This window comes from Lentinula edodes, assembly GCF_021015755.1.
Source record: "Lentinula edodes strain Le(Bin) 0899 ss11 chromosome Unknown C8R40scaffold_5, whole genome shotgun sequence".
NCBI classification, from domain to species: Eukaryota; Fungi; Basidiomycota; class Agaricomycetes; order Agaricales; family Omphalotaceae; genus Lentinula; species Lentinula edodes.
The window spans coordinates 1-24750 of record NW_025764311.1 but is presented as its reverse complement, the minus strand read 5'-3'; the positions used below and the strand labels follow the sequence as shown (position 1 = coordinate 24750).

The window sequence follows — 24750 nt, the reverse complement described above, 5'->3', positions numbered from 1 at the left end:
TGGTTCAGCGGAACGTGTCGACAAGTTTATTCAGGAAGTACTCAAGTTGCGAACGGAAGAGGGGAATGCGAAAATAGACGCCCTATTTTGCCTCTAATCATCGAGCTCCGATAAATCCGACTTTTATCACCAGCTTTCCTATCGTACGTCTCTCCAGCTCCTCATGGTTGAGAACCAACAAGCAATCATCCACCACCCTCATTTTCGAAGTTTTAACTGATCATGGCGATATCTGGGATAAGACTTTCCGAAATTCTGGACTAGTAGCATCTGAATGAAGCTGAAGGCGGGTTGCGGTGTGGTGTCGTTCTGCTGATGCGATGTAGATGCTGCAATTAGGTGGTTGGTTTGGTGCAAAAGGGGTCGGAAAGGTGAGAATAGAGGCGTTGGAAGAGGCAGTAGAAGAAAGTATGTCTTGAACTTTGATCGAACGTCCTAAATAATCTTGTATATTTGCAGGAGTCGGATGATATGCTGGATGTACCACGTTTCGGACTTTTCAGTCTTGCAGGATATTCACGAAATCATCGGCCAGGTTACTGCATCATTGTTCTATTTCCAAGTCGAATCCTGGTCGAATCCATCGAAGAGCTGCCAGCGGCTGGGAGACTCGATCCATATTCGGCGCGTCGGTGTACCATGAGAAAGAAAGTAGATGAGTCAGCTAATCGGACCGTTTGTGCGAATTGAGTCCATTTTTGAAAGCTCCCTGCTATGTAAGTAATGTTCTTCCTATTTGTCACTGTTCAAACTTTTTAACCCAGCACTCAGATCATCCGTTTCTGTCGCTTCACTCACACTCAAACAAGTCGGGTCTTGGACGGAGTTTGATTTCCTCTTTCTTGTCCATCCCTGGTGCTTATAAATTGAATCCGCATTTTCCTTTACCCCGCCCATCATTGCTCTGAGCAGTAGCATTTGACGGCCTCACAGTTGCATCCCTCGCACTTGAACCTCGAACTCGCTCATATCTATGTCACGAAATTCTTCGGAAACCATTCCGACAGGCATCAAAGATGTGACTAAAATCGAAGAAGTTGAGCTTGAGGAAAAGGATGTGCAGGATAGCTCCGGAGACTCATACGCCCCAACTGATGGAGGCTGGGATGCTTGGGGTACTGTTTTTGGAACGACGTTGGTGTCGTTTGGAACATTTGGGCAAGTCTTTCTATTGATTTGCAGATCCTCAAAGTCTAATCAAGCTGCACAATTCACCAGATTTGTCAATGCCTTTGGGGCATTTTCCGACTATTACAACGAACAATATCTGACGAGTTACTCAGCGACACTTATTTCCATGATTGGTGCTGTGCAAGTATTCATTCTATATCTTTGTGAGTGTCTTCGTCATCTTCTAACAGAGATTTTTCACATCTACATACCAGTCGCAGGAACTGCAGGAGCTGTATTTGATTCTATTGGACCACGATATCTTGTCCCTGCCAGCGGAGTAGTCGTGGTCTTTTCGCTATTCATGCTCAGCCTCACGAAACCCGGGCACATATACCAGCAATTTTTATCACAATCGGTGCTCTTTAGTCTTGGAGCGACTTTCAGGTGCGCTTCCTATCGCAATGTACCCTCTTTCGTGTGCTGATGACTGTGATGCAGTTTCTTTCCTTCAATGGGTCTTATGGCCCACTGGTTCAAGTCGAAGATACCTTATGCGATAGGATGTCTTGCATCTGGTGCAAGTGTGGGCGGAATTGTAATTCCTATCATGATATCGAAGTTAATTCCACGAATAGGTTTTGGTACGTGGTTGGAATTATAATGTCACTTCTGAAACTCAATATCAACAGGCTGGACAATTCGAATTTTAGCGTTCATAACCCTCGCCTGTTTCGCTGTCGGAACAATGACCATCAAGCAGCGTAGGCCGTCCAAGCCATTTCCCAAATCGGTATCGGCGTTATTTGACTTTACTGCCTTCAAAGATCCATGCTACCTGTTCCTCGTATTAGGATGCTGGTTCACGGTGTTTGCAGTCTTCAATCCATTCTTTTATGTCGACTTAAGTGCCGAAGTCGCGAATCCAAGCTCCAACGTCAACGGGTATTATCTTTCCATCCTTTGCGCAGCATCGATATTCGGAAGAGTAAGTCCCGGCCTAATCGCAGGAAAAGTAGGAAGGCACGTAGACGTTGTTTTTCTCATCCGGATCCGGCTACTAATTCTGTTTGCCCTGTCCAGGTTCAACATATTATACATCTCGACTTTGATATCTTCAATATTAATCTTAGCGCTATGGTACACTTCGTTCGCGCAGGAAAACCTAATTGCGTTTGCAGCATTATACGGGATGTTCTGTGGACCGTTCTTCTCGGTTACGCCTGTAATTCTGCTTCGTCCAGATTACGCCTTCATCACAGATTTCCTAATGTATCTTGCTTTCAGTCTTGTGTTGCCGAAATATCACCTATTGAGCGTGTCGGGGCAAGAATTGGAGGAACATATGCTTTTATGGCATCAGCCACGCTTGCTGGGACGCCGATATCGGGCTTGTTCATCAAAGAGCAGACAAGGGATAATTTTGACAAGTTGATACTATTTTCGGTAAGTAACAAGCTACACTTTCCTGGTCTCGGTGATTCATACATTTACCAGGGTATCATGTCGTTGGTGGGGACAGCCCTGCTTCTGGTCTCGCGCCTCATACGGAATAGGAATCTCTTCGCAGTGGCATAATAGAACCCATAGTCAGAGGCATATGTACAATAGATTGCTTTCTTACCATAAATCAATATGACTCATGGTACCAGCGAGATATGTAGAGGTTACAAATGCTTAAGATGTTCTCACCGGGCACTAAGCAATGCTAGGCTGGCCAACATAAGTTAAGCAACACACTGAGATATAGGTTATTAACAATGTACAAGTATCAATGTTAAGAAAGGACCAGCAGCATCAACGTTATAAGGTCTACTTTTGAGAACGAAGCGAACCAGAAGTATAGGTGTGGCAGAGGAGAACAGCTGACCGGTGCCATGGAAAGGTCGGGAGCCTTGGCCTTCAAAATATTGTCTAGCCGGATAATTCGACGAGGATGGGGACTGGAGGCCAATCGCGTCTGATGCTCCGAAGAAATGAGCCACGTTTGCCGGTGCATTCACCTATTCACAGTGTTAATCGCGAGATTGCATTCATCGTGAGATTGCATTCATCGTATAATCGCCGTGTGGAGGCAACGGTAGTCACTGTGGGATAGGAGGGTGTAGCATCTCAATTTGATGCAGGTGTTTTTGGATTCGGTCCTCCAACTGAGAAAGAACGGAATGCATTTGGTTGCGTGTCAGCTTTTCCGTCTTCTGAATGCACAAATGGAGGTTTACTCACCTGGAAAGTACGGTCTGTTAATACCTCCAGCGTTCACGGAGATCACATTATCGAAAATTTCGGGATCCATCGTCGTAGAACTTGGGAGTGGGAAGGGAAGAGAAGGTGAGAGTTCGGGCTCATTTTCTTCCCCACCAGCCATAGTGTACCTGTCACCGAAACACCAGTGGGCTATGTGTGACCACTGTAGAGAGAAATCCGCTGGTGGGTTTACTCAGGAGGGAGATTTGGATTGCAATGACGATGAGGGAAAGGTTGAAAAAAAATTGAAAACTGTGAGGTTCAGCAGAAGTGATAGTATCTTCATTGAGAACTTCCTTGTGGAGATCACAGCTCCATAAACTTTGGGCAATAAATTAAATATGAAGCACTGGGCAGAAAAACAAGAAAGACATAAGAACAGTGATTCCAAGATGTTGCTTAGCACAGTATACCAAGAGTCGACGCATTGAATAAGTCAAGAAAAGTCCGTTCGCGCGTCTGGCCTGTGGAGGGGCTTGACAGCGTAAACGTCCTCTTCAAGAATGGATCCAATTCGAAGAAAGGTGGAGCTGCACTGTTTTTGTAGAAAATATGAAATATTGTGTGTCTAGGACCTTTTCTCGGCTCCGCGTCTTGATTTTCATCAGATGTCTCTGCCTCTGCATTCTGTCTGCATAAATCATAATGGTCTCTGTTATCGAGCTGCTGAACCAAGCATATCAATATCGTTGGTCCATTAATACATCTCCGAGTGGAGCATCCAGTTATTGTATGGCCTCTTTGGTTCTTGTTATAGGCGGTACGTGGATTTCTTGTGGAAGCCTACCCCACACTGACTTGATATAGGGAGCGCTCTGTCACTCACTCAGAGACTTGTACCCCCTTTGTTGACCGGGCTCTAACAGGAGCTCTGCTCTCGGAAGCCATGCACCGCATCCTCTGCTTGCGCGGCGGCCTCCTTCCACACCTCACCCTCGGATCCAGGAGGGACACCGCCGAGAACAGCGATAATCCGATCACTAGAATCTAAAAGAGCGGTACAAGACCTAAATAGCGTAAACTTCAGAAGAACCAGGGGGACTTAGAAATAACGGCTTACACCCCATCGCAATCTGACAGCCGTAGACTTGATGAAGACAATAAATCAAGATTCCTCCATATCCTCCTCAGCCCGGGATTAATTTTCGAAGTAGGTGAGGCGGTCCACCCATTAGAGCCAGCGGGAAGACTCGATATATCGAACGCCTTGAGTTCGATGGGCGTAGAGTCTTGGGCAATGCGGATAGCGTGTTCCTTCAATCCGGCGGCTGAATCTCTGGTTTTGGCGGCGGTCGACCGTTTCCTCCTCGCCTTGTCAGTCTTTCTACTCCGCTTTGCTGAACCATGTTGCGAAAGTGAAGGGATAGGGTCAGTGTGAGGAGAGGAAGGGCATTGAGAATTCGAGGGATCGTAAGGGTAACCGCTAAGAGTAACGTTTGGAAGCCCTAGGCATTCTCCTAGAATTAACAGACAATCCTCTTAATTGGGCACCCAATTAGCAGACATTCCTCTTAATTGGGCGCCCAATTAACAGACATTACTTGATAGATTGCTCAATCTGTAAGGGGGTTAGGATTGGGGATCAAGTGAGCTGTCAGATTGTGTCAAGAGATTGGTGATGATTGTTGTGCATTCTCCATTTCTGCTTCATCAATCTGGTATTGCTGGGACAAGACTGGTGTTACTGGCTGTGTCTGTGAGTTGACTCTGGGAAGGCATTGGGTTATGCAAAAGGACATGTATAGTTAGGGTGGTCCCCAAAAGTTACCTGAATTGCTGATTCCAGGATGCTCATTATTTTTGGGCAATGAATGTTCCTGCACAAGGAAATGTCTCTTGGAATTGAGGAGCTTCCTATTCAGGTCTAGTTTCCCAGACAACACTCTTGGCTGCCCCTTCTGGTTCACAGTGAACTAAGTACAAGGTTCCTTGGTTAGGGGGGTTCCTTGGTTATCCAAAACCAGTCTGCAATAAAATTAATAGTTCTTTCCAGATTGGATCTGGAAAGTTCCTCTAACAGTGTTAGAGTGTCTCATTCTACTAGCAAGGTCCAGTGCTGGGTTTTTTCAGAATTTTGCTTTGCTTTGGATTCCTCGCTCCTCACCAGAAGGGGGTGCATTTGCCTTAGGGGAGTATACATATATACTGTTTGTCTGTTGTGGATCCTGACCAGACTATTTTGATCTGGCATTGATTCCACTGGAGCCAGAAGGTATGCAGTTGCGGAACTCATATGCCTACAATTTTTTGCAGCGATTATGAATTCTGACAACTCTTTGAAATACTGCAAGCGTCATCTACAATTACCTTGGCAATATGTGCATAAGTTACATAAGTCTTGACCAAGTTTGCATTCAGCTGCCTGAAAATTAAGAGTAGCAGCAATGAACTTAGTGCTTTGCAACTCAAGAGGGGAGGGTGGAGCACCGAGGCTGGAAGAAATGATCTAAGCAAGAGCGTGTTTGATGTGCTTGCTCCCATAGACCCAAGGGTACGTCCAGTGGTTGAGTTACAGCTTGTGGGTGCTTTAGATCTTTTTGCGTGCGCACGTCTCACATCCCTCTACGTACTTTTCCACGAAGGAGCACAGTGTTGGCCACCAGAAATAGATGCTAACTAGATCGAGTGTACCATGAAACCCAGGGTGTCCAGCAGTGGGATGGTCATGACATTGACGTAGTACTTCAGTGCGCAGATCACTGTCTGCTGGCACGTACACTTGTTTTCAGTAGTGGACCAGACTGTTGTCCTCCTCCCATTCAGCGATTACATTGGCCAAGTGTTGTAGTCCATGCTCTTTGACTGTTTTGAGACCTTCCAGTACCTGTGCTTCCCGCTGTGAGGCTTTCCAGATATGATCCTCTTAGGGGTTCCATAGAATAGAAGCTGCAATTTTGGTGAAGTGATTGGGCTTAAGGACCTTAGGGGTTAGGGTTGGGCTTAAGGACCGTCTGCTGTCAATTATCCTCATTGTCTAGTACCTGGTGGGCTGCCATATGGGAGAGAGCATCAGCCTGAGTGTTTATTCTACCAGGGCGGGGGATCATGTGGAAGTCAAACCGTGAAAGGTATAGAGCCCAGCGAGCTTGGCGGCAGGTGAGGTCTTGAGCTGTGCGCCAGAATTCGAGGTTAGAGTGATCAGTGATGATGTTGAATGGCTGGGGTAGTCCCTCTAGGAAGTTCCTCCAGTCCTTCAGTGCTTCTATGATGGCTAGCATTTCCTGGTCATAGATCTCATAGTTTCGTTCTGCTGGTTGCATAGAGGCTGATCTAAAGGTGACAGGATGCCATTGGCCATCGTCTTGCTTCTGCATGAGGGCACTGCCAGTAGCAAAGCCTGAAGCATCTACTTTAATTTGGGTTGGTCTGTCCAGTGTCTATAGGGCTAAGATGGGTGCAGAGATGAAGGCCTCTTGAAGGGTATCAAATGCTTGTTGCTGGGTGTCCATCCAGGTGAAGGATACATCTTTCCAAGTGAGGTCGTTCAGGGGCCTGGCTATCCTTGCAAAGTTCCGGATAAAGTGTCAGTAGAAGTTAGCAAATCCAAGGAACCCTCATAGCTCTCGAAGGTTAGTGGGGGCTGGCCAGTCGCGAACTGCAGCTACCTTTACAGGGTCCATTCTCACCTCCCCTTCCGATATAATAAGGCCTAGATATTCAATCTGTTGTTGTTCAAATTCACACTTCTCCGGTCGTAGGTACAGATCGTGCTTCTCCAACCGGGTTAGTACTTCCCGTACCACTTGTTGGTGTTCCTGAAGATCACTGCTAAAGATGAGGATATTGTCTAGGTAAACTGCTACCTTTCCAGCTGCAATGAGGTCTGCAAATATAGCATTCATAAGTGCTTGAAACATTGCGGGGGAGTTGGTGAGACCAAAGAACATAACCTTGGGCTCGAACAGCCCTCATGTGGTTGCAAAGGCTCCTTTCTATTCGTGACCTTCCTTGATTCTGACGTTGTTATAGCCCCAGCGTACGTCAAACTTGGTGAAGTATCGAGCCCCTTGAAGCCGACTAATTATATCAGCCACCAATGGGAGGGGGTAGTGGTTCTTCACAGTATACTCATTTAGTTTCCGGTAATCCTGTACAAAACAAAGTTTCCCGTCCTTCTTACAAAGAAGACTGGGGACGAGATTTTGGAGGGAACAATGTAGCCTTTCCGCAGATTTTCTTCTAGGAAGCGATCCAACTCCTCCTGCTTGTTTAGGGACATGGGGTAAATCTTGGTGTACATGGTTGCCGGTGCTCCAGGTATGAGATCAATTGCATGGTCCCACGGTTGGTGGGCAGGTAATCGTTCTTGACATGACCTTGGGCATCACAGCCGAAGCATCGTCCTCGCATGCGAGCTAGGAATGCCTCCCTAGTATTCCCATTACTAGTGTGGGTGGCATCAATGTCCATAGCATGGGGGTCAGCGGGGGCAGTGTGAGCAGTGTGTGTGGGAGCGTGTCCAGAATTTTGGCCGGTCATGGTGGGATCATGCAGGTAGACATCCACCGATATGGCCCATTTGATTGCCTCCTTCAGAGTCGGAGCAATTCTTTGGGCAATGTTTACGATGATGAGATGTTGTTGGATCTCTGGAAGTAAGGCAGTGAAGAAACATTCCCGCAAATCAATATCAGACATTTCAGTCCAATCTCCAATATCCTTGAACTTCTGTGCCCTTTACTTTGCCTGAGATTCTTGATCTCGCTATGGGCTTCCATACCTGGGTCCATTGGTTCGAACCGTTGGCCAAATTCCTTCAGGAACGTATCCCAATTTTGTCAGCGACTGGTGATAGTAACGGGTGTCACCAGGCATCACACTCAAGAAAACCTCAAGCAACAAAGTGACAAAGGAAGTAAGCAAAGTTCTGGACTAAACCAGGTAGAATAGACGAGATCAAAGCTAAGGAAATACAGCAAGTAACTACAGCCTATATACGAGTAAACAACCCTCTGCCCTAGTAATGCCCAACGCCCTGGGATAGTGGTAAACATGAGTAGAGCATAAGTAAAGCAATGTGTAAGTAATGAAAGCTCGATTGTCATGCTGTATACATGTTGTAAGATTGCTGTGTTTAATATAAGTAAATGAAAAGTGCATGTTGTATCAGTAAGCATGAATAATAGGTCAGGTGACAAGATAAGACAAGATATAGGATAAGGAAGATAGAAGATAAGACAAAAGATAAAAGATAAAACAAGGGATAAGGAAAAAGATAAGATGAAAAAGAAGTGATCATAACAAATTTCCTCCGAAAGGGGGATTTTTGATTTTCTGCACTGAAGTGTAGCAGATGGGGAGTTGCCCAATCTCCGGCGCTTTCTGTGAAGAAGCCCAGGGCAGACTTGATAAGTTTCACCTGGCTTTTGGCGAGATCAGGTTGTTCTGATCCCCAATTTTGGAACTGAGCCATGAAGTGATGAGCTTCAGAGCCATATTTACCCTTGAAAACCTCGGGTTTATTCATGCTTGACTTGGAAGATGAGCATTCCTCCATGGCTGTAGCAAGGCTAGCTACTTGTCTGATGAGCTGAGCCATGAGATCCTCAGCAGAGGTATTTGGGGCAGGCGGGACAGGAGTCGACATGGTAGGAGTAGGCGATCGGGAGCGAAGAAGCACAGATGAGAGGAATAATGATCTCGAACAATCAGTGGGATAGCGTCAGAGGCCAATCACACCAGTAATCAAAAGGGAATCTAGTTGCCCAATGACCAAGAGGTCGAGATGGGGAACTAGGGCCTGTCTACTGTCCTTTATATACTACTCTTGTCTACTGAGTAAGCGATTGTAAATAACGATGCAATATAGAACAAGAGTGAGGAATCAATATATACAAGTAATAATGAGTCGATAATGAACCATAATGAACTAATCGATGAATAAGGATGAGTTGTATGGAAGCATACGGAAACAAATGGAACTAATGGGATGATCGTGTGATGAAGTACAATAAACATGTGAAAACAGATTGATGGGAACACACCGCGCTGATGGCACATCAAAGGGCGCATCATGAGACTTCATGACATTCTGCATCTTCCCGAGCGTGGCGGAGTGCATCTAGCCGATCTGTGATCGAAGGGTATTCCTTCCAGGATCCTATGGGGATGGAGAATTCTGGGGTATATCCGTAGAGCACTTCAAATGGTGCTTTGTCGTGGGCAAAATGTACTCGAGAGTTAATAACAAATTCGGCGGTAGGAAGAAGACGGTCCCAGTCATCCTGACGTCGGCTAACATACATCCGGATGTATCTTTCGATTTCTTGGTTAGCTCGTTCAGTCTGGCCATTTGTTTCAGGGTGGTATGACGTTGTCAGGGCAGATTCAATACCCAACCGTTCTAGCAAGGCCTTCATGATGTTGGCAGCAAATTGTGGTCCTCGATCAGAGATAAATCGTCTGGGCAGTCCATGAAGTTGGAAGATTTCTTTATAATAGAAGTCGGCAACTCCTTCGGCAGTAAGTTCGGTTGTAGTGGGGAAGCAGTGAATCATTTTGGAATAGTGGTCTGTGAAGGTGATTGCCGCATTGTGTCCATCTTGTGTCATCGGTAGTTCTCCAATGAGGTCCACGCCAATGTCCTGCCATGGTCCTCCTGGTACAGGCAGAGGCTCTAGAGATGATTGTGGCTGCGGCCTTACATGTCTTCGTTGACAGTTGTCACATCCTTCTACATACTTATCAACAGATGATCGAACTGTAGGCCACCAAAACTGTCGGCTGACTAACTCTAGGGTGCGGTGCTTTCCTGGGTGACCAGCTGTGAGTGCATCATGACACTGTGCCACGACATCCCAGCGTAGTTGAGGATCAGGTGGGACATACACCCGGCCTTTGTAATAGACAATTCCTTCCTTCTCTTCCCATTCGGCTAGACCATTCACAAGTTTGTGGGGTCCATGTGTCTTCAATTTACGTAGTCCTTCAAGAACCTCCAATTCTCGCTCGCTTGCCTTCCGAATGCGCTCCTCGAGGGGGTTTTGGAACAGGATGGCTGTAGCAGCTCGGAGGAAGTGTTCTGGCCGCAAAACTATTTGTTGTTGGTTGTCATCAGCATCCATAACCTCGAGTTGAGAGACTCGGGAGAGAGCGTCAGCTTGTGCATTTGCTTTACCAGCCCTATGTGTAAGGGTAAAGTCAAACTGCGAGAGCCACAGGGCCCATCTTGCTTGTCGCCAGCTTAGATCCTGTGCTGTTTGCCAGTATTCCAGGTTTCGATGGTCGGTCACAATTTCAAAGGGGTTTGGGAGTCCTTCTAGGAAGTGTCGCCAGTCTTTCAAGGCTTCGATGATGGCTAACATCTCTCGGTCGTAGATTTCATAGTTCTGCTCTGCAGGGTCCATGGAAGCAGATCGGAATGCCACGGGATGCCAAAGTCCATCTCCTTGCTGTTGTAATAGCACCCCTCCAGTTGCGAACCCAGAAGCATCCACTTCGATACGTGTCGGTTTGTCAGGATCCCAGAGGACTAGAATGGGTGCTGTGGTAAAAGCTTCTTTTAACGCCTCAAATGCTACCTGTTCATTGGTACCCCAAGACCATCCCACCCCCTTCTTGGTGAGGTCATTCAGTGCTCACGCCTTTTTAGCGAATCTATCAATGAAGCGTCTGTAGAAGTTAGCAAAGCCTAGGAATCCTCGGACATCTCAGAGGCAGGTTGGGGCTGGCCAGTTGTTAACTGCCTCAACTTTGACAGGATCCATATGAACCTCTCCCTCGCTGATGATTAGGCCCAGGTATTCAATAGAGGTTTGTTCAAATTCGCACTTCTCAGGGCGGAGGTAGAGGTCATTCTTGGCTAATCGTTCCAAAACTTCATGAACTATTTTCCGGTGTTCCTGTAGGGATGCGGAAAAGATGAGGATATCATCCAGATACATAGCTACTTTTCCTGCCGTGATAAGGTCAGCAAAAATAGAGTTCATAAGGGCCTGGAACGTAGCTGGCGAGTTGGTGAGGCTGAAGAACATGACCAGTGGTTCAAAGAGTCCCCGGTTAGTGGAGAAAGCTGCTTTCCACTCATGGCCTTCCTTGATCCGGATGTTATTGTAACCCCATCGTACGTCAAACTTGGTGAAGTATTTGGCTTGTCGTAGACAATTGATGATGTCAGCAACCAGAGGGAGAGGATAACGATTCTTGACAGTGTATTCATTCAGACGTCGATAGTCCTGTATGAATCGTAGTTTGCCATCCTTTTTCTTTACAAAGAAGACAGGTGAGGAAAGTGGTGATTTGGATGGTCGGATATATCCTTTCCGGAGATTGTCTTCCAGGAATCGATCTAGTTCTTTCTGCTCATTTACTGACATGGGGTAGATTTTGGTGCGTAGAGTTTCGGGGGCGTCAGGTTTCAGGTCAATAGTGTGATCCCAGGGTTTGTGTTCAGGTAGTCATTCGGATTCTTTCTCGGAAAATACTTTCGCATGACGCCGATATGGCTCAGGCACCATCTCTTCGAATGTTTTCTGGGGCTTATCTTTATTTGCTGCTTCGGCAAGCTGTTGGGAATAGGTGTACCCGGCAGCGCACCATAGCTCTTCTGTTACTTCTTGGATAAACCCAGCACGGAGCCAAGCACGACGTCGTTTGCGATTTCCAGTCAGGTGATACAGTGGACTTCCGGATTCCTCAAAGACTAGCTCATCTTCCAAGGACGTGCTAGTTTCAGCTGTCTCCGGACCCAGCTCAGTTCTTGGAACAGTGTGAGGAAGGCCATTTGATTCTGCTCTGTTAGGTTCTAGGATTTGTTCTGTATTTCCTCCCACATTGGGTTCTTTGGGCTCTGGGATCTCCTCGATAGCTACATGATGCTGAACCTTTGGCTTTGCAGGAATCTGGATCTGCCCATCACGCCAGTTGATGTCAGGGTTGACCTTACGTAACCAAGGGAGCCCTAAAATTACGTCTTCAGATCCAATGTTTGTAACTAGGAATTCTAAGATCTGGGGTTGATTTTGGTCCACCCTGGCCAGAAGTCGAGCAGAATGAGTGATCCGCCCTGCTAAATTAGTGGTTCCATCAATATTGTAGAGTTCAATGGGGCGGGGTAGGGATTGAATGTAGATATGATGCTTGTTAACAAATTTTTGGTGTAGAAAGAGACCAGTGGCACCAGAATCAATCATAGCTGCACTTGTTGTACTCCGGAATCGTCCTTTAAGCTCTATGGGCACACGGAAATGGGATATATCATTGAATTCTAGTGCGCTAATAGTACAGGAGATGATAGAGGCATATACAGACAATGGAGATCTTGAGTACGACTTGGGGAACAATGCTGCAGCGGTGGCGGGTTCCCAATTTAAAAATTCTTGTGTAATTCAGCAATTTGCCCAGCAAGAACTTGCTGGTTGGCTGCAAGTTCCTTTAGTAGCGCGGCAAGATCTGGTGTAGCAGCAATGATGGTACCCGGAGCGGCAGACTGAGTTGTATCCGGAATGCTGGTAGCACTAATGGTAGTAGCCTTCCTTCCAGGGAGTCCTAAGAACTTACGACGGCATACAGCCTCTACATGGCCATTGAGACCACAGTGTCGACAGATGTCCCGCTCATGGTGGCCATCGGCCTTGCGATGTTCCTTAGATCCACATCCATAGCATCGTCCTATCATGAAGCGACGAAAGGCATCAGGAGATCGAGTGGTGGTGGCATCAATGTCCATAGCATTTGGGTCTCGAGTAGGCGCAGTGAATGGGGTCGCAACAGTGGTGGGTCTAAAGTTGGTCAGGATTCCATCATCGACCAGTTTCTTTCCTTGCTCCCACGCTCGAGTAATTTGTCGGTTGTCTACGTCAATGGCTGCTTCAATCAGTTCCTGAAGGGAGCCAGTGGGGCGGGTTGTGAATACAAGACCATCTTTTACTCTATCTGCAAGATGATCGTAGAACCGGTCTCGCAAGTCTTTGTCTGAATAGCCAGTGCAGTCTGCGTACTGTTGGAAGGTAGAGGCATAGGTTCCCACTGTGGTCCTATTCTGGTAGAGCCGTTTAAGGAGCTGCTTGGCATCAGCCGAGGCATCTGTGGTCTCAAAACGTGTTTTGAAAGCTGTAACAAATTCTTCCCATGTATCGTATGGGAAAGGTACTCCTGAGCCAGTTATACTTGATCTATTAATTGTTTCGGAGATAGGAGTGGCCCAGATAGCTGCATCCCCCTCAAGGTATGTAATGGCAGATGTGATTTTCTTTTTACGATCCATGGAGAGAGCAGGGATAGAGTTGGCCCACAGCTCAAAGGCAGCTAGGAAACGCCGGGCATCTTCTCCTCACTTTCCATTGTAGTTCTGTGGCTTGCCAACACTTTTGGTAGTGCTGAGGCCACTTACTAGCTCAGAGACCACGTCTTGGAGCTTAGCCTGGTTTTTTGTAAGCTCTGTAATAGCGTCTCAAACGTCCTGTGCTGAGGACATGTCTTCTTCAGGGATTGATTGTATTTCGATATCGGGGTCGGCTGTGGTCTCAGTGACAGCAGGAGCTAATGGTTCCGCAGATGCTAGCGGAGGTGCAGGAGTGGAAGTAGTAGGAGTACTGATTCGTCCTACCCTGGCAGGTGGTGCTGGTCTGTGGATGGGTTGGTAACGGTCGGTCGGACTTGCGTCAAATGTGTTCTCGTATCGATTAGGGCACGGTTGTCTGGAGCAGGGTTCCCACTCTTCTTCTTCAGCGTCCCAGTAGCAAGTGGTGTTAGTTGCAGTATCAAGCACGTGAAAGTGGTTGGAGCAATCAACGTTGACTCCGAAGGTAGACGTGGTGGGTGCCTTGTAAGATCAGCTCACCAAGCTGATGGTACAAGTAGAAGATCTCGACCTAATGTCGCGACGAGGCAGGAAGCGGGAGGCGGGAGGTCCGTATACGCCTAGGAGCGACCGTAGCAGAGCGAAGAAGCACAGAAACAAGCACAAAGCACAGATGAGAGGAATAATGATCTCGAACAATCAGTGGGATAGCGTCAGAGGCCAATCACACCAGTAATCAAAAGGGAATCTAGTTGCCCAATGACCAAGAGGTCGAGATGGGGAACTAGGGCCTGTCTACTGTCCTTTATATACTACTCTTGTCTACTGAGTAAGCGATTGTAAATAACGATGCAATATAGAACAAGAGTGAGGAATCAATATATACAAGTAATAATGAGTCGATAATGAACCATAATGAACTAATCAATGAATAAGGATGAGTTGTATGGAAGCATACGGAAACAAATGGAACTAATGGGATGATCGTGTGATGAAGTACAATAAACATGTGAAAACAGATTGATGGGAACACACCGCGCTGATGGCACATCAAAGGGCACATCATGAGACTTCATGACACTGATGAGCTGAGCCATGAGATCCTCAGCAGAGGTATTTGGGGCAGGCGGGACAGGAGTCGACATGGTAGGAGTAGGCGATCGGGGATGGGGAATAGGCAAGAAGGTGATATCTTCTATGGTAATTGGGTTCTGGACTGAATTGGAGAGCATGTGGGGGCAAGGCTGAGAGTCACAGTCATACCAGCTATCACCAATATGATGGACGTGATGTTGATCTCTGGGGTCAAGTGCGTGTTGGAGAGCGGAGCAATTGGTTGTAGCGGTATGATCAGAAAGATCTACGGTTGTAGAAGACGTGATGTATGCAGATCCTGCAAGGACAACGTTATCGGTAGGCTGTCAGTGCAGTAGTGGATCTTGACCTAATGTCACAAAGCGGCAGAGGCGGAGTGTCTAACGGAGCAGGAAAGCGGAGTGACTAAGCCAGACAGTGAGGCGGAGCGACTAAGCAGGTCAGTGAGGCGGAGCAACTAAGCGGAGCAGAGGCACGCTGGTCCCAGATAATGACAGAGATATATTGAGTATCGTAGTCATAGGTAATAATAAGTAAGCACATACCTGGTCCCAGATAATGACAGAGAGGTCAAGATGAGGGACCAGGCTGTGAGGGACTGGTTTTATATACATAATCCGATCTGCAAGAAATGACAATGTAATACTGTACAGTTTAGGAATGAGGAAGGTGGCGGAAGCCTGTAAAAGGAGAAGGGTAACAGGTGGATCAGTAACCGATGGTGGGGGTTAGGTGGATCAGTAATCGATGGGATTTGACAGTGATGTAATTGTACAAGTAAGGGTGACAAGACGGTGAGAAAAGGAAAATGATAGGGGCTACATACTTCAGGACACCTCCAGTGATGTAAGGACCCCTGAAGGACGTCAACCTGTGGCTTGGGAGCCTCTTCCAGTGGATGTTGGGATAGGACCACCACAATGGAGGTATACCTCCATGGGATATGCTCAACCTGCCAGTAGTCCAATGGGAGGCTTTGCCTATTCCCCAACCTGGGGAATGAGGAGACTTCCCCCCTGGACCAGTCCCGCAGCTAGACATGGAATCAGCTTTGAATGCAGGAGGAAGAGTCAGCAGTCAAGTAGCCATTATAGAGAGTACAAGGGGAGAATGCAGATCCTCTTACAGTACAACAAAAGGAGAAACTTCCTGAGAGGGGGGTATCACCCACAGCATCCAAACAGTCTCTGGCATCATCCAGGAGGTTACTGACTCCTTCCATACAGTCCCTTAATCCTCCCCCTCTGAGACGAGGAAGTTCCCTCTCCAGCTTCCTTAGGAGTCCAGCTGTGAATATGCCCAACTGGGAGCATACTCACATGGTACATCATAGTAGGACCAACTTCCCTGTGCAACCATTGTTGGAGATGACATTGCGACTGGAAGACTTCATTAGGATCCAGGAGTGCACCCCGGAGGACATAGCCTCGGTATTACAGGAGGTCTTAGAGCTGATGGTAATCAAAGTTCTAGGGAACAGTATCAAATTTGCAGACTTACAGGTACAATTCCTAACAGTGGGAACTCAACTAGAGATAGATCTCCCAGGGAAAGCTCAACAATGGTTGATGACCCTGACGGACCAATCAGACTTCCTCTGGCTGTACAATTTTCTATTGGACCCCAAGCGGATGCTAGAACTACTGGAAGTAGAGGCTTGTTATGGACAATCGTCCAGAAATCCAAGAGGGATACTCCCCTCCATCCTCAGACCCACGGAAGAGAAAGGGAGGTCTGCACTGAGGCCGGGTTACATATACTGTACCGAGCAATGAACTACAGGTTGGGAGCTGTACAATTTGAGCCTCCCCCATTGAAGGTCAACATCCTGAACTACCATGCCATCCAAACACTTCGAAATGCAGACTTAGTGGTGGCAGCAGCTAAAATCAATGAAGAAGGCAATGGGGATGTAAATTTACTTGCTGCAAAAAATTGCAGATGCAGAAGATACACCACCACGCATCTCCTTGCACCAGTGGACTCAATGCCCAATCAGGACAGTCCTGTCCAAATTCATAGCGGGCAGACAACATACACGTACATGCCCATAAGGCATATGCACCAACTTCTGATGAGGAGCGAGGAGTCTGAAGTGATGTTATGTTCTCAGAAGACCCTGGTGGAATCAGACACTCTGATGCTGTCAAAGGAACTTTTTGGATCAAATCTAGAAAGGGCCTTGGAATTTTGTCATAGACTGGTCACAGATAATTGAGGAACCTTGTATATAGTTCAATGCGAATCAGAAAGTACAGGGGAGGTCCTTCTGGAGCAATTTGACCAAAGAAGGCAGCTCCATAGTTCTGATGGTCATTTCATAGCACCGAAACATTCATTGCCCAGGAATAACAAGGTTCTTGAATTCAATAACTTGGGTAATACAACCACGAGGAACCCTCAGTTACACTCGGGGACCTCCCCCACTGTGCATGCCCTGGCTGATAATCTGACTCCTCCCCCCAGAGTTAACCTGCAAACAAAGCCGGTAACACCAGTCTCAATGCAACAATATCAGCTCAGTGAAGTAAGGGTAGATGGCACACAACATTCATTATGGATCTCCAGGCATGATGTGTCAGCTTGGCTGGTCCCCAACCCTGTACATGTTCCTCCAAGATTGAGCAATCCATTAGTCATACCCTATCAAGAGTTGGAATCAATGCAGTCTCAAGCAGTGGGAGCAGAAAATCAAAGGGGTTCAAACCAACAAGGAATGTTGGCAGCTTATGGGGGAGTGGTACCTGTGCAGGGAGCTCCTTTTGGAACTCCCTTTGTGACTAGAGCACGGGTAAACTGACCTGGCACAGTTGTTGACTTGGCACACTCTCAGGAGTCAGCAATAATGAAACAGCAGCAGGTCCAAGTCATTGAGACACTCCAGGAGCAGCTCCAAGAGGCAAGGAGAGAGTCCGCAGCAGAGGGGATACCAACTGCACCCCTAGTAAGGGTAGGTGGTACCAGGGGAGGTCCATCTCCTATAGTTTCATGGCCAAGGAGCTGGCAAGCTACAGAACCAATCTCCTTTACTAGACATACTCCTGTGGAAGTTCTGGGAGGGGACCCTCACAAATAACAAGCAGCCCCAATCCCTGCCACCCTGAGTATGGACAGGCAATGGATTCAGGAATGGGGGGCTCGCGTCCAAAGAGCAAAACAAGGAGAGTACATGAGACTGGAGGGAGGAATGTACACAATGTACATGTTGAAAGACAGTGGACTACCTGCAAGGGGAAGAGGAAAGGGAGGTCCAAACTTTCCTGATAGAGCACCTCCCCCACACCATTCAAATCACCCGAGAGATTGGGAAAGACCTCTGAGCCAGGAAGGATGGAATCAATGGGGACAGATAAGAAGGAGCAGAGGAGGAGCTCCTCCTCCACTGCCACCCTCAGGAGGACCAGACAATAATGATTCCACTGGTTCCAACAAAGGGGAACACACCCAGTCAAACAGGAACGGTAGCAGGTTCATCGAGGACAGGGGGGAGCTTCCCACCGGGGCTCCTGAAGTACCTCCAACCAGCTGTCATAAAGTACGCAGCCCCTATCATTTTCCTTTTCTCACCGTCTCGACGCCTTTACTTGTACGATACATCATCCCATCACTGTCAAACCCCCATCGATTACTGATCCATCAATTACTGATCCACCTGACCCATCTTCTCCTTCTACTGGCTTCCGCCACCTTCTTTGTTCCTAAACTGTACAGTATTACATCGTTGTTTCTCGCAGACCGGATTATGTATATATCGCCAACCCTCCACAGCCTGGTCCCTTATCTTGACCTCTCTGTCATTATCTGGGACCAGGTATGTGCTTACTTATTATTACCTATGACTACGATACTCAATATATCTCTGTCATTATCTGGGACCAGCCTGCCGCCGTTCTGCTTAGTCGCTCCGCCTTGTTGCCCTGTTCAGTTGCTCCGCCTTGCCGTTCTGCTTAGTCGCTCCGCTTTCCCGCTCCGTCAGTCACTCCGCCTCTGCCGCTTCGTGACATTAGGTCAAGATCCATTACTGCACTGACAGCCTACCAATAAGGTTGTCCTTGCAGGGTCTATAGACACCACGTCTTCCCCAGTTCCGCCCGACTCTGAAACACCTGTTGCCAGTATAGACTGCTCCGCACTCCCGCACGCACTTGACCCCAGAGACCAAGCTCACGCCCATAACAATGACGATACTTGGCGCGATTGCCAGTCTCAACCTTGCCCCAACGCCCTTTCGAACTCAATCCGGGAGCCACTCACTGTGAGCAATATAACCTTCCTGCCGATTCCCCAGCCCCGATTGCCTACTCCCATCATGTCGACTCCTATCCCGCCTGCCCCAAACACCTCTGCGGAGGATCTCATGGCTCAGCTCATCAGACAAGTAGCTAACCTTGCTACAGCTATGGAGGAATGCTCATCCTCTAAGTCAAGCATGAACAAACCCGAGGTTTTCAAGGGTAAAGATGGCGCTGAAGCCCGTCGCTTCATGGCTCAGTTCCAGAATTGGGCGTCAGAACAACCGGATCTCACCAAAAGCCAAGTAAAACTCATCAAGTCCGCCTTGGGCTTCTTCACAGAAAGTGCCGGAGATTGGGCAACTCCCCATCTGCTACATTTCAATGCGGAAAATCCCCCTTTTGGAGGAAATTGGGAGGCGTTTCTGAAGGAATTTAGCCAACGGTTTGAACCAATGGACCCAGGTATGGAAGCCCGTAGCGAGATCAAGAATCTCAGGCAAAGTAAAGGACAGACAGTTGCGGAATTCGCTCAGAAGTTCAAGGATATCGGAGATCGGACTGAAATGTCTGATATTGACTTGCGGGAACGTTTCTTCACTGCATTACTCCCAGAGATCCGGCAACACCTCATCACCGTAAACATTGCCCAAGGAATTGCTCCGACTCTGAAGGAGGCAATCAAACGGGCCATATCGGTGGATGTCTACCTGCACGATCCCACCATGACTGGCCGGAACTCTGGATACCCTCCCACGCATACCGCTCATACTACCCCTGCTGACCCCCACGCTATGGACATTGATGCAACCCACACCAGTAATGGGAATACTAGGGAGGCATTCCTAGCTCGCATGCGAGGACGATGCTTCGGCTGCGGTGCCCAAGGTCATGTCAAGCAAAATTGCCCACACCGAGAAACCACCTGCCGCTACTGTGGACGCCGAGGACATCTGGAAGCAGTCTGCCAAGACAAATTCATGGGACTCGGACGAGACCGAGGCCGACGCCAGCAACCTCGACGCCAACAGATATCCGCTACGGACCCGCACCATTCTCCCTATTCCCAAACGAATCCGTCCAAATCGCGTCCTCGACCCCAACATCTGCTCCTGCACCTGTAGCTGCTACTCCGAGCCCTCCTAACCAGGACTTTTTCAATCAGATTGGTCAAATAAGGGAATTACTTGATCGTGCTAATGCTATGTCCTCCTCGTCTTCTGGCTTTCAACAGGGTTTTTAAAGAGGGTACCCGCTTCGGCTGCACCGAGAGTACCCCGTAATCAGTTTGTTATGTTCGCTACTTCTTCGTATGACTCGCACCCATCATGTACAATATCATCGATCCGGGAATTAAACTCCACGTCCCCACATTTCCGAATTCATGCGAGACTAAGAGGAAGGAATCACAGTATAACAACTGCAGCCATGGTAGACTGTGGAGCTACCGCCCTGTTTTTAAACCAAGACTTTGCCACCCGGAACCACGTAAGATGTGCACCCCTCCATAAACCAATCGACGTTTTTAATATCGATGGAACACCTAACCGAGCTGGACGGATAACCCATTTTGCACGTCTAGCACTCACAGTGGATAATCAAGAGCGATGGATGGACTTTTTGATCACCAACCTAGGGGTGAAGACATCATCCTTGGACTCCCCTGGCTACGGAAGGTAAATCCGGAGATTGATTGGGAGAAAGGACGACTCTCAGTAAAGCCTCCTCGAGTAACGATAGAAGAAGTCCCAGACGAGGAGATCTTGCACTCTCATCTAGCCGCCACTCACACAGAAAGCCCGATCCTCGAACTCCCGGAACCGGAATCTCCCGCAGAAAACCCCCACATTGAGGTGCCACCAGAAGCGACCCTTGAACAGAGCGAATCAATAGCAGTTGAAGGACTACCAATACACCGAATTCGAGCCAATCATAAAACTCGCCGCGCATGGGTAAAAGCAGGAATTCTAGAGGAACAGACGGAGGAAGTCTGGTGCGCCGCGGGATTCACTTACTCCCCGCAGCTAGCAGAGGAAGCCAACCGAGACAAACCCGTTAAAATCTTCGAAGAAATGGTCCCTGAGCAGTATTGTGATTTCAAGAAGGTTTTCTCAGAATCCACCTCTGAACGATTACCTGCCCACCAACCTTGGGACCATGCAATTGATCTCGTACCTGGAGCACCGGCAACCATGCGTACCAAGATTTATCCCATGTCCCTAAACGAGCAGGAGGAGTTGGATCGTTTCCTAGAAGAAAACCTACGAAAAGGCTATATCATCCCCTCAAAATCACCAATCTCATCACCGGTCTTCTTCGTAAAGAAGAAGGATGGGAAACTCCGTTTTGTACAAGATTACCGGAAACTGAACAAGTACACTGTGAAGAATCGATACCCTCTCCCATTAGTTGCTGACATCATTAGCCGACTTCAGGGAGCAAGATACTTCATGAAGTTTGATGTCCGCTGGGGTTATAATAACATACGGATTAAGAAGGGGCATGAATGGAAAGGCGCGTTCGCAACAACCCGAGGCTTGTTCGAGCCTAAGGTCATGTTCTTTGGTCTCACAAATTCCCCTGCCACGTTCCAAGCACTTATGAATGCTATATTTGCTGATCTCATTGCAGCCGGCAAGGTGGCAGTCTACCTAGATGACATCCTTATCTTCAGTAACGATCTCGAGGAACACCGACGAATGGTACGGGAAGTATTAACTCGGTTAGAAAAGCACGACCTCTACCTACGACCCGAAAAATGCGAATTTGAACAGCAACAGATTGAATACCTCGGACTCATCATCTCAGAAGGGGAGGTGAGAATGGATCCGGTAAAAGTAGCGGCTGGGTTATTAGAGACTTCTAGGGGACAAACTAGGGGGCAAATTATAGGGGACAGCTAGGGTACAGCTAGGGTACAGCTAGGGAGAACTGGGGGACAACTAGGGTATAGCTAGGGAGAACTGGGGGACAGCTAGGGTACAGCTAGGGAGAGCTGGGGTGTAGCTAGAGAGAACTGGAGAGCAGCTGTGGACTACTAACTACAATAATTCCAGTGGATACTTGGTCCGTGAATTGAGCGCCTATTTACTTCTTTTGGAAATTAGGCGCCCATTGCAACTCAGATAAAGAAATTCCCATCAGTGAACGAGGTGAGAATCATACCTTCCATGAAGGTGCCTATTGGTGGCAGTTCCCGTGGGCACGCATTGCAGCTCAAATAGAGTAATTCCCATCAGTGAACAAGGTGAGAAACATACCTTCCACGAAGGTGCCCATTGGTGGCAATTCCCATGAGCAAACAAGGATGTTTATGAAGGTGTTTATCAATACTTGCCTTGAGTGTACTTTGTGCTAATGAAGTCCCAGTGGCTCAGTGGTAGAGCATTTGATAAATATCATAAACTCTGTGCGGAATGTAAATATTGTCAAAAGCACAGGGTTCGAATCCCTGCTGGGACTATACTGATTTTCGTTGAGTACTTTTTAATTCCCATGACTGAACAGGAGTATCATACCGTCGATGAAGGTCATAATTCCCATGAACAGAATGAGTGTCATACCGTCGTCGACGGACGGGATTCATGTACAAATGGCGCATTAGCTCAGAGTTACTGCCTGCCTCCCTTGGCTCCATGATGCCCAACTGTTGTAGTCGTTCAGTTCACATAGAGTCTACATCGACAATTGTTTTCTGACTTCCCGCATCTACTGCTTCCTTCGATGAAACTCTCGGTGGTCGAAAAACAGATATGGAACAAGTTAATAAACAAAAAACGTATGTAATGCAGATATAATGTATGCTGGTGCTCCGAAAAGACTACAAAGTATATGCATATATACTTTGGGATCTGTTCCCCCCCCCTTCCGAACATTCCAGACATTGTTTCTTGCATCTTCGTTCAAGACTTCGGGTGTTTAAGTCAACCAAGTGCCTGTGATTGTCATGTATTGCAACAATTGAACCCCGTCTACGTTGCCACAGAAGTGTTTAAGTACATAGAATTTTCAGGCCAGATAACTCCTGTACTGACTCGCAGGGAGGAGTGAGTGGGACTCTGCATTCGTGAATAAGCGGAGAGGTGTACGGCCTTTGAGATGTCTTGCTCTCTGATGCGTGTAGATGGACAGGTGTTGCACATTCCATGCAAGTGACAAGAGGATAGACTAATTCAACGAGAGTGTTGAACCGAGCCGTAGAATAATGAGCTTGTTGAGGAGGAAGGGAAGAGGTTGAAGGCCATCAACATCTTCATAGACCTCAGGTGCAACACCAGTACGGGCCTCCTTTCCTCAAAGGTTTTCTGCAAGCTCCCCAGACCGACCATGACTGAGTCGTTTAGTTCATATTGAGATAGATTCGGTGCCTGTGACAGCGCGTTTTGCCCAGTTGAAGTGTAACAGGTCAAAGATTCTTTGTGTTCTGGATGGAGTAGTCAAAATGGGAGGGGAAGAGGGTTGAACGGTTGGTCAGCCTATTCAGACATTTCGTGTCCAGGAAGTGGTATTTCTTTGTTGAGCCGTACCTTGCACGCGATTATAGTCTTCTCATAACTGAATAATTACTGTACACTGTTGATATGAATATATCAACCCGAACGACGAGGAGTCAGCATGATGAAGGCCTTTGCTTCGACGGAACGCACGAACAGGAAATCTTTCCATCGCTTCGGCGATGTACTCGGTCCAATGTAGCTGAGGAAGTTAATACCCATTGAAAGGACGAGACAAAAAGAGCCCCGTCTCACGTAGGCAGACCGTCCTCGAAGGATGCAGAGCAAAGAGAATTCTTTCCCACGAGCAAACGCGAGATCATACCGTCGACGAAGGACGTATTATCCAAACGATTTCATGTAGCTCACTGAACCACCCAAGAATGGCACCTATCAAACTTCTGAGCAAACTCGGGTTCAGGGTTCATGAAGATACTAACCGATCTTGGGAACGGCATGTTCCCCAACAATGGTAAGGAATTTTGGGTCTCGAGATAGACGATCCGAAGGACGGGGGCTGAAAATCTTTGAACCCGTTCTCAGCCTCTTCAAAAAATAAACAAACATTGAACGTCGCTCTTCCCAGGTCGATCTCTGAACCAGTTCGGTTGACCGGTCTGATAAAGTACCATTGCGTTGTCAATGTGCAGAAGAATGTCGGGATGAGAGCAGCCACGGAAGAGTTGTTAGTGGCTGCATCGACGTCTTTGAAGTTACGATAAACGCCGTCTATGAAGGAAGATACCACGATGGAAAATCCGTCAATAGAGATGACAGACCGCCCGATATTCCAGTTGAAAGCAAGTCCTTGTTGACGTCTCGCGATAGCCTTGAATATGTTCATGTTTTTTCTAAAGGTGGTGAACAGAACGGATTGAGCATCAATAATGAACCTTTGAACCCGGCAGGTATAGACTCTAGTGAAACAGACGCTGTCAGTAAGATCATCTATAAGTATGGGATCCACTCACTGCATTGAATCCCCATTAAATTCGTCCTGAATCCGTAAAATCTGCTCAGCAGATGTAGCTCTGAAGCGCCACTGAGGCTGAGCATTGAAAAAACGAGTCAAATTAGTGCAGAGCAAAGAGAGAATTCTTTCTCACGAGCAAACGCGAGGATCATGCCGTCGACGAAGGACGTAGGTGATTCATCTGACGATCCGGCGATCCGGGATCACGCGCTGACTTATTAGCGCTGGATGAATCACCGTCGTCCTTCGTCGACGGTATGATCATCACATTTGCTCGTGGGAATCATTTTGTTCCGTCGAAGTCAACGTTCATCATGGTAAGTCCTCGTCGTTTAGGTCAATATTGTACAGTAATTATTC

The 24750-nt window shown here is 47.5% G+C and overlaps 2 protein-coding genes and 1 non-coding gene across 3 annotated transcripts; 2 read left to right on the top strand and 1 right to left on the bottom strand.

Annotated features, from left to right (window-relative positions):
- Window positions 1-973: 973 nt before the first annotated feature.
- On the top strand, window positions 974-2688 carry C8R40DRAFT_1158785 (major facilitator superfamily domain-containing protein; the record flags this gene model as incomplete). The annotated part of the gene is made up of 8 exons (XM_046229779.1): window positions 974-1158; window positions 1219-1346; window positions 1392-1557; window positions 1612-1754; window positions 1803-2133; window positions 2194-2335; window positions 2398-2556; window positions 2608-2688. The coding sequence occupies 8 exons, from the start codon at window positions 974-976 to the stop codon at window positions 2686-2688; spliced, it is 1335 nt and encodes a 444-aa protein (XP_046089876.1).
- Window positions 2689-22286: 19598 nt separating this feature from the next.
- On the top strand, window positions 22287-22386 carry C8R40DRAFT_t57. The gene has a single exon. It is a non-coding gene; the product is annotated as a tRNA-Ile (tRNA).
- Window positions 22387-23399: 1013 nt separating this feature from the next.
- Window positions 23400-24465, bottom strand: C8R40DRAFT_1066555 (uncharacterized protein; the record flags this gene model as incomplete). The annotated part of the gene is made up of 5 exons (XM_046225793.1): window positions 23400-23450; window positions 23571-23619; window positions 23787-23807; window positions 23858-24268; window positions 24389-24465. Coding segments are annotated over 5 exons (609 nt in total), but the record flags the coding sequence as incomplete, so codon positions are not given.
- Window positions 24466-24750: the final 285 nt, after the last annotated feature.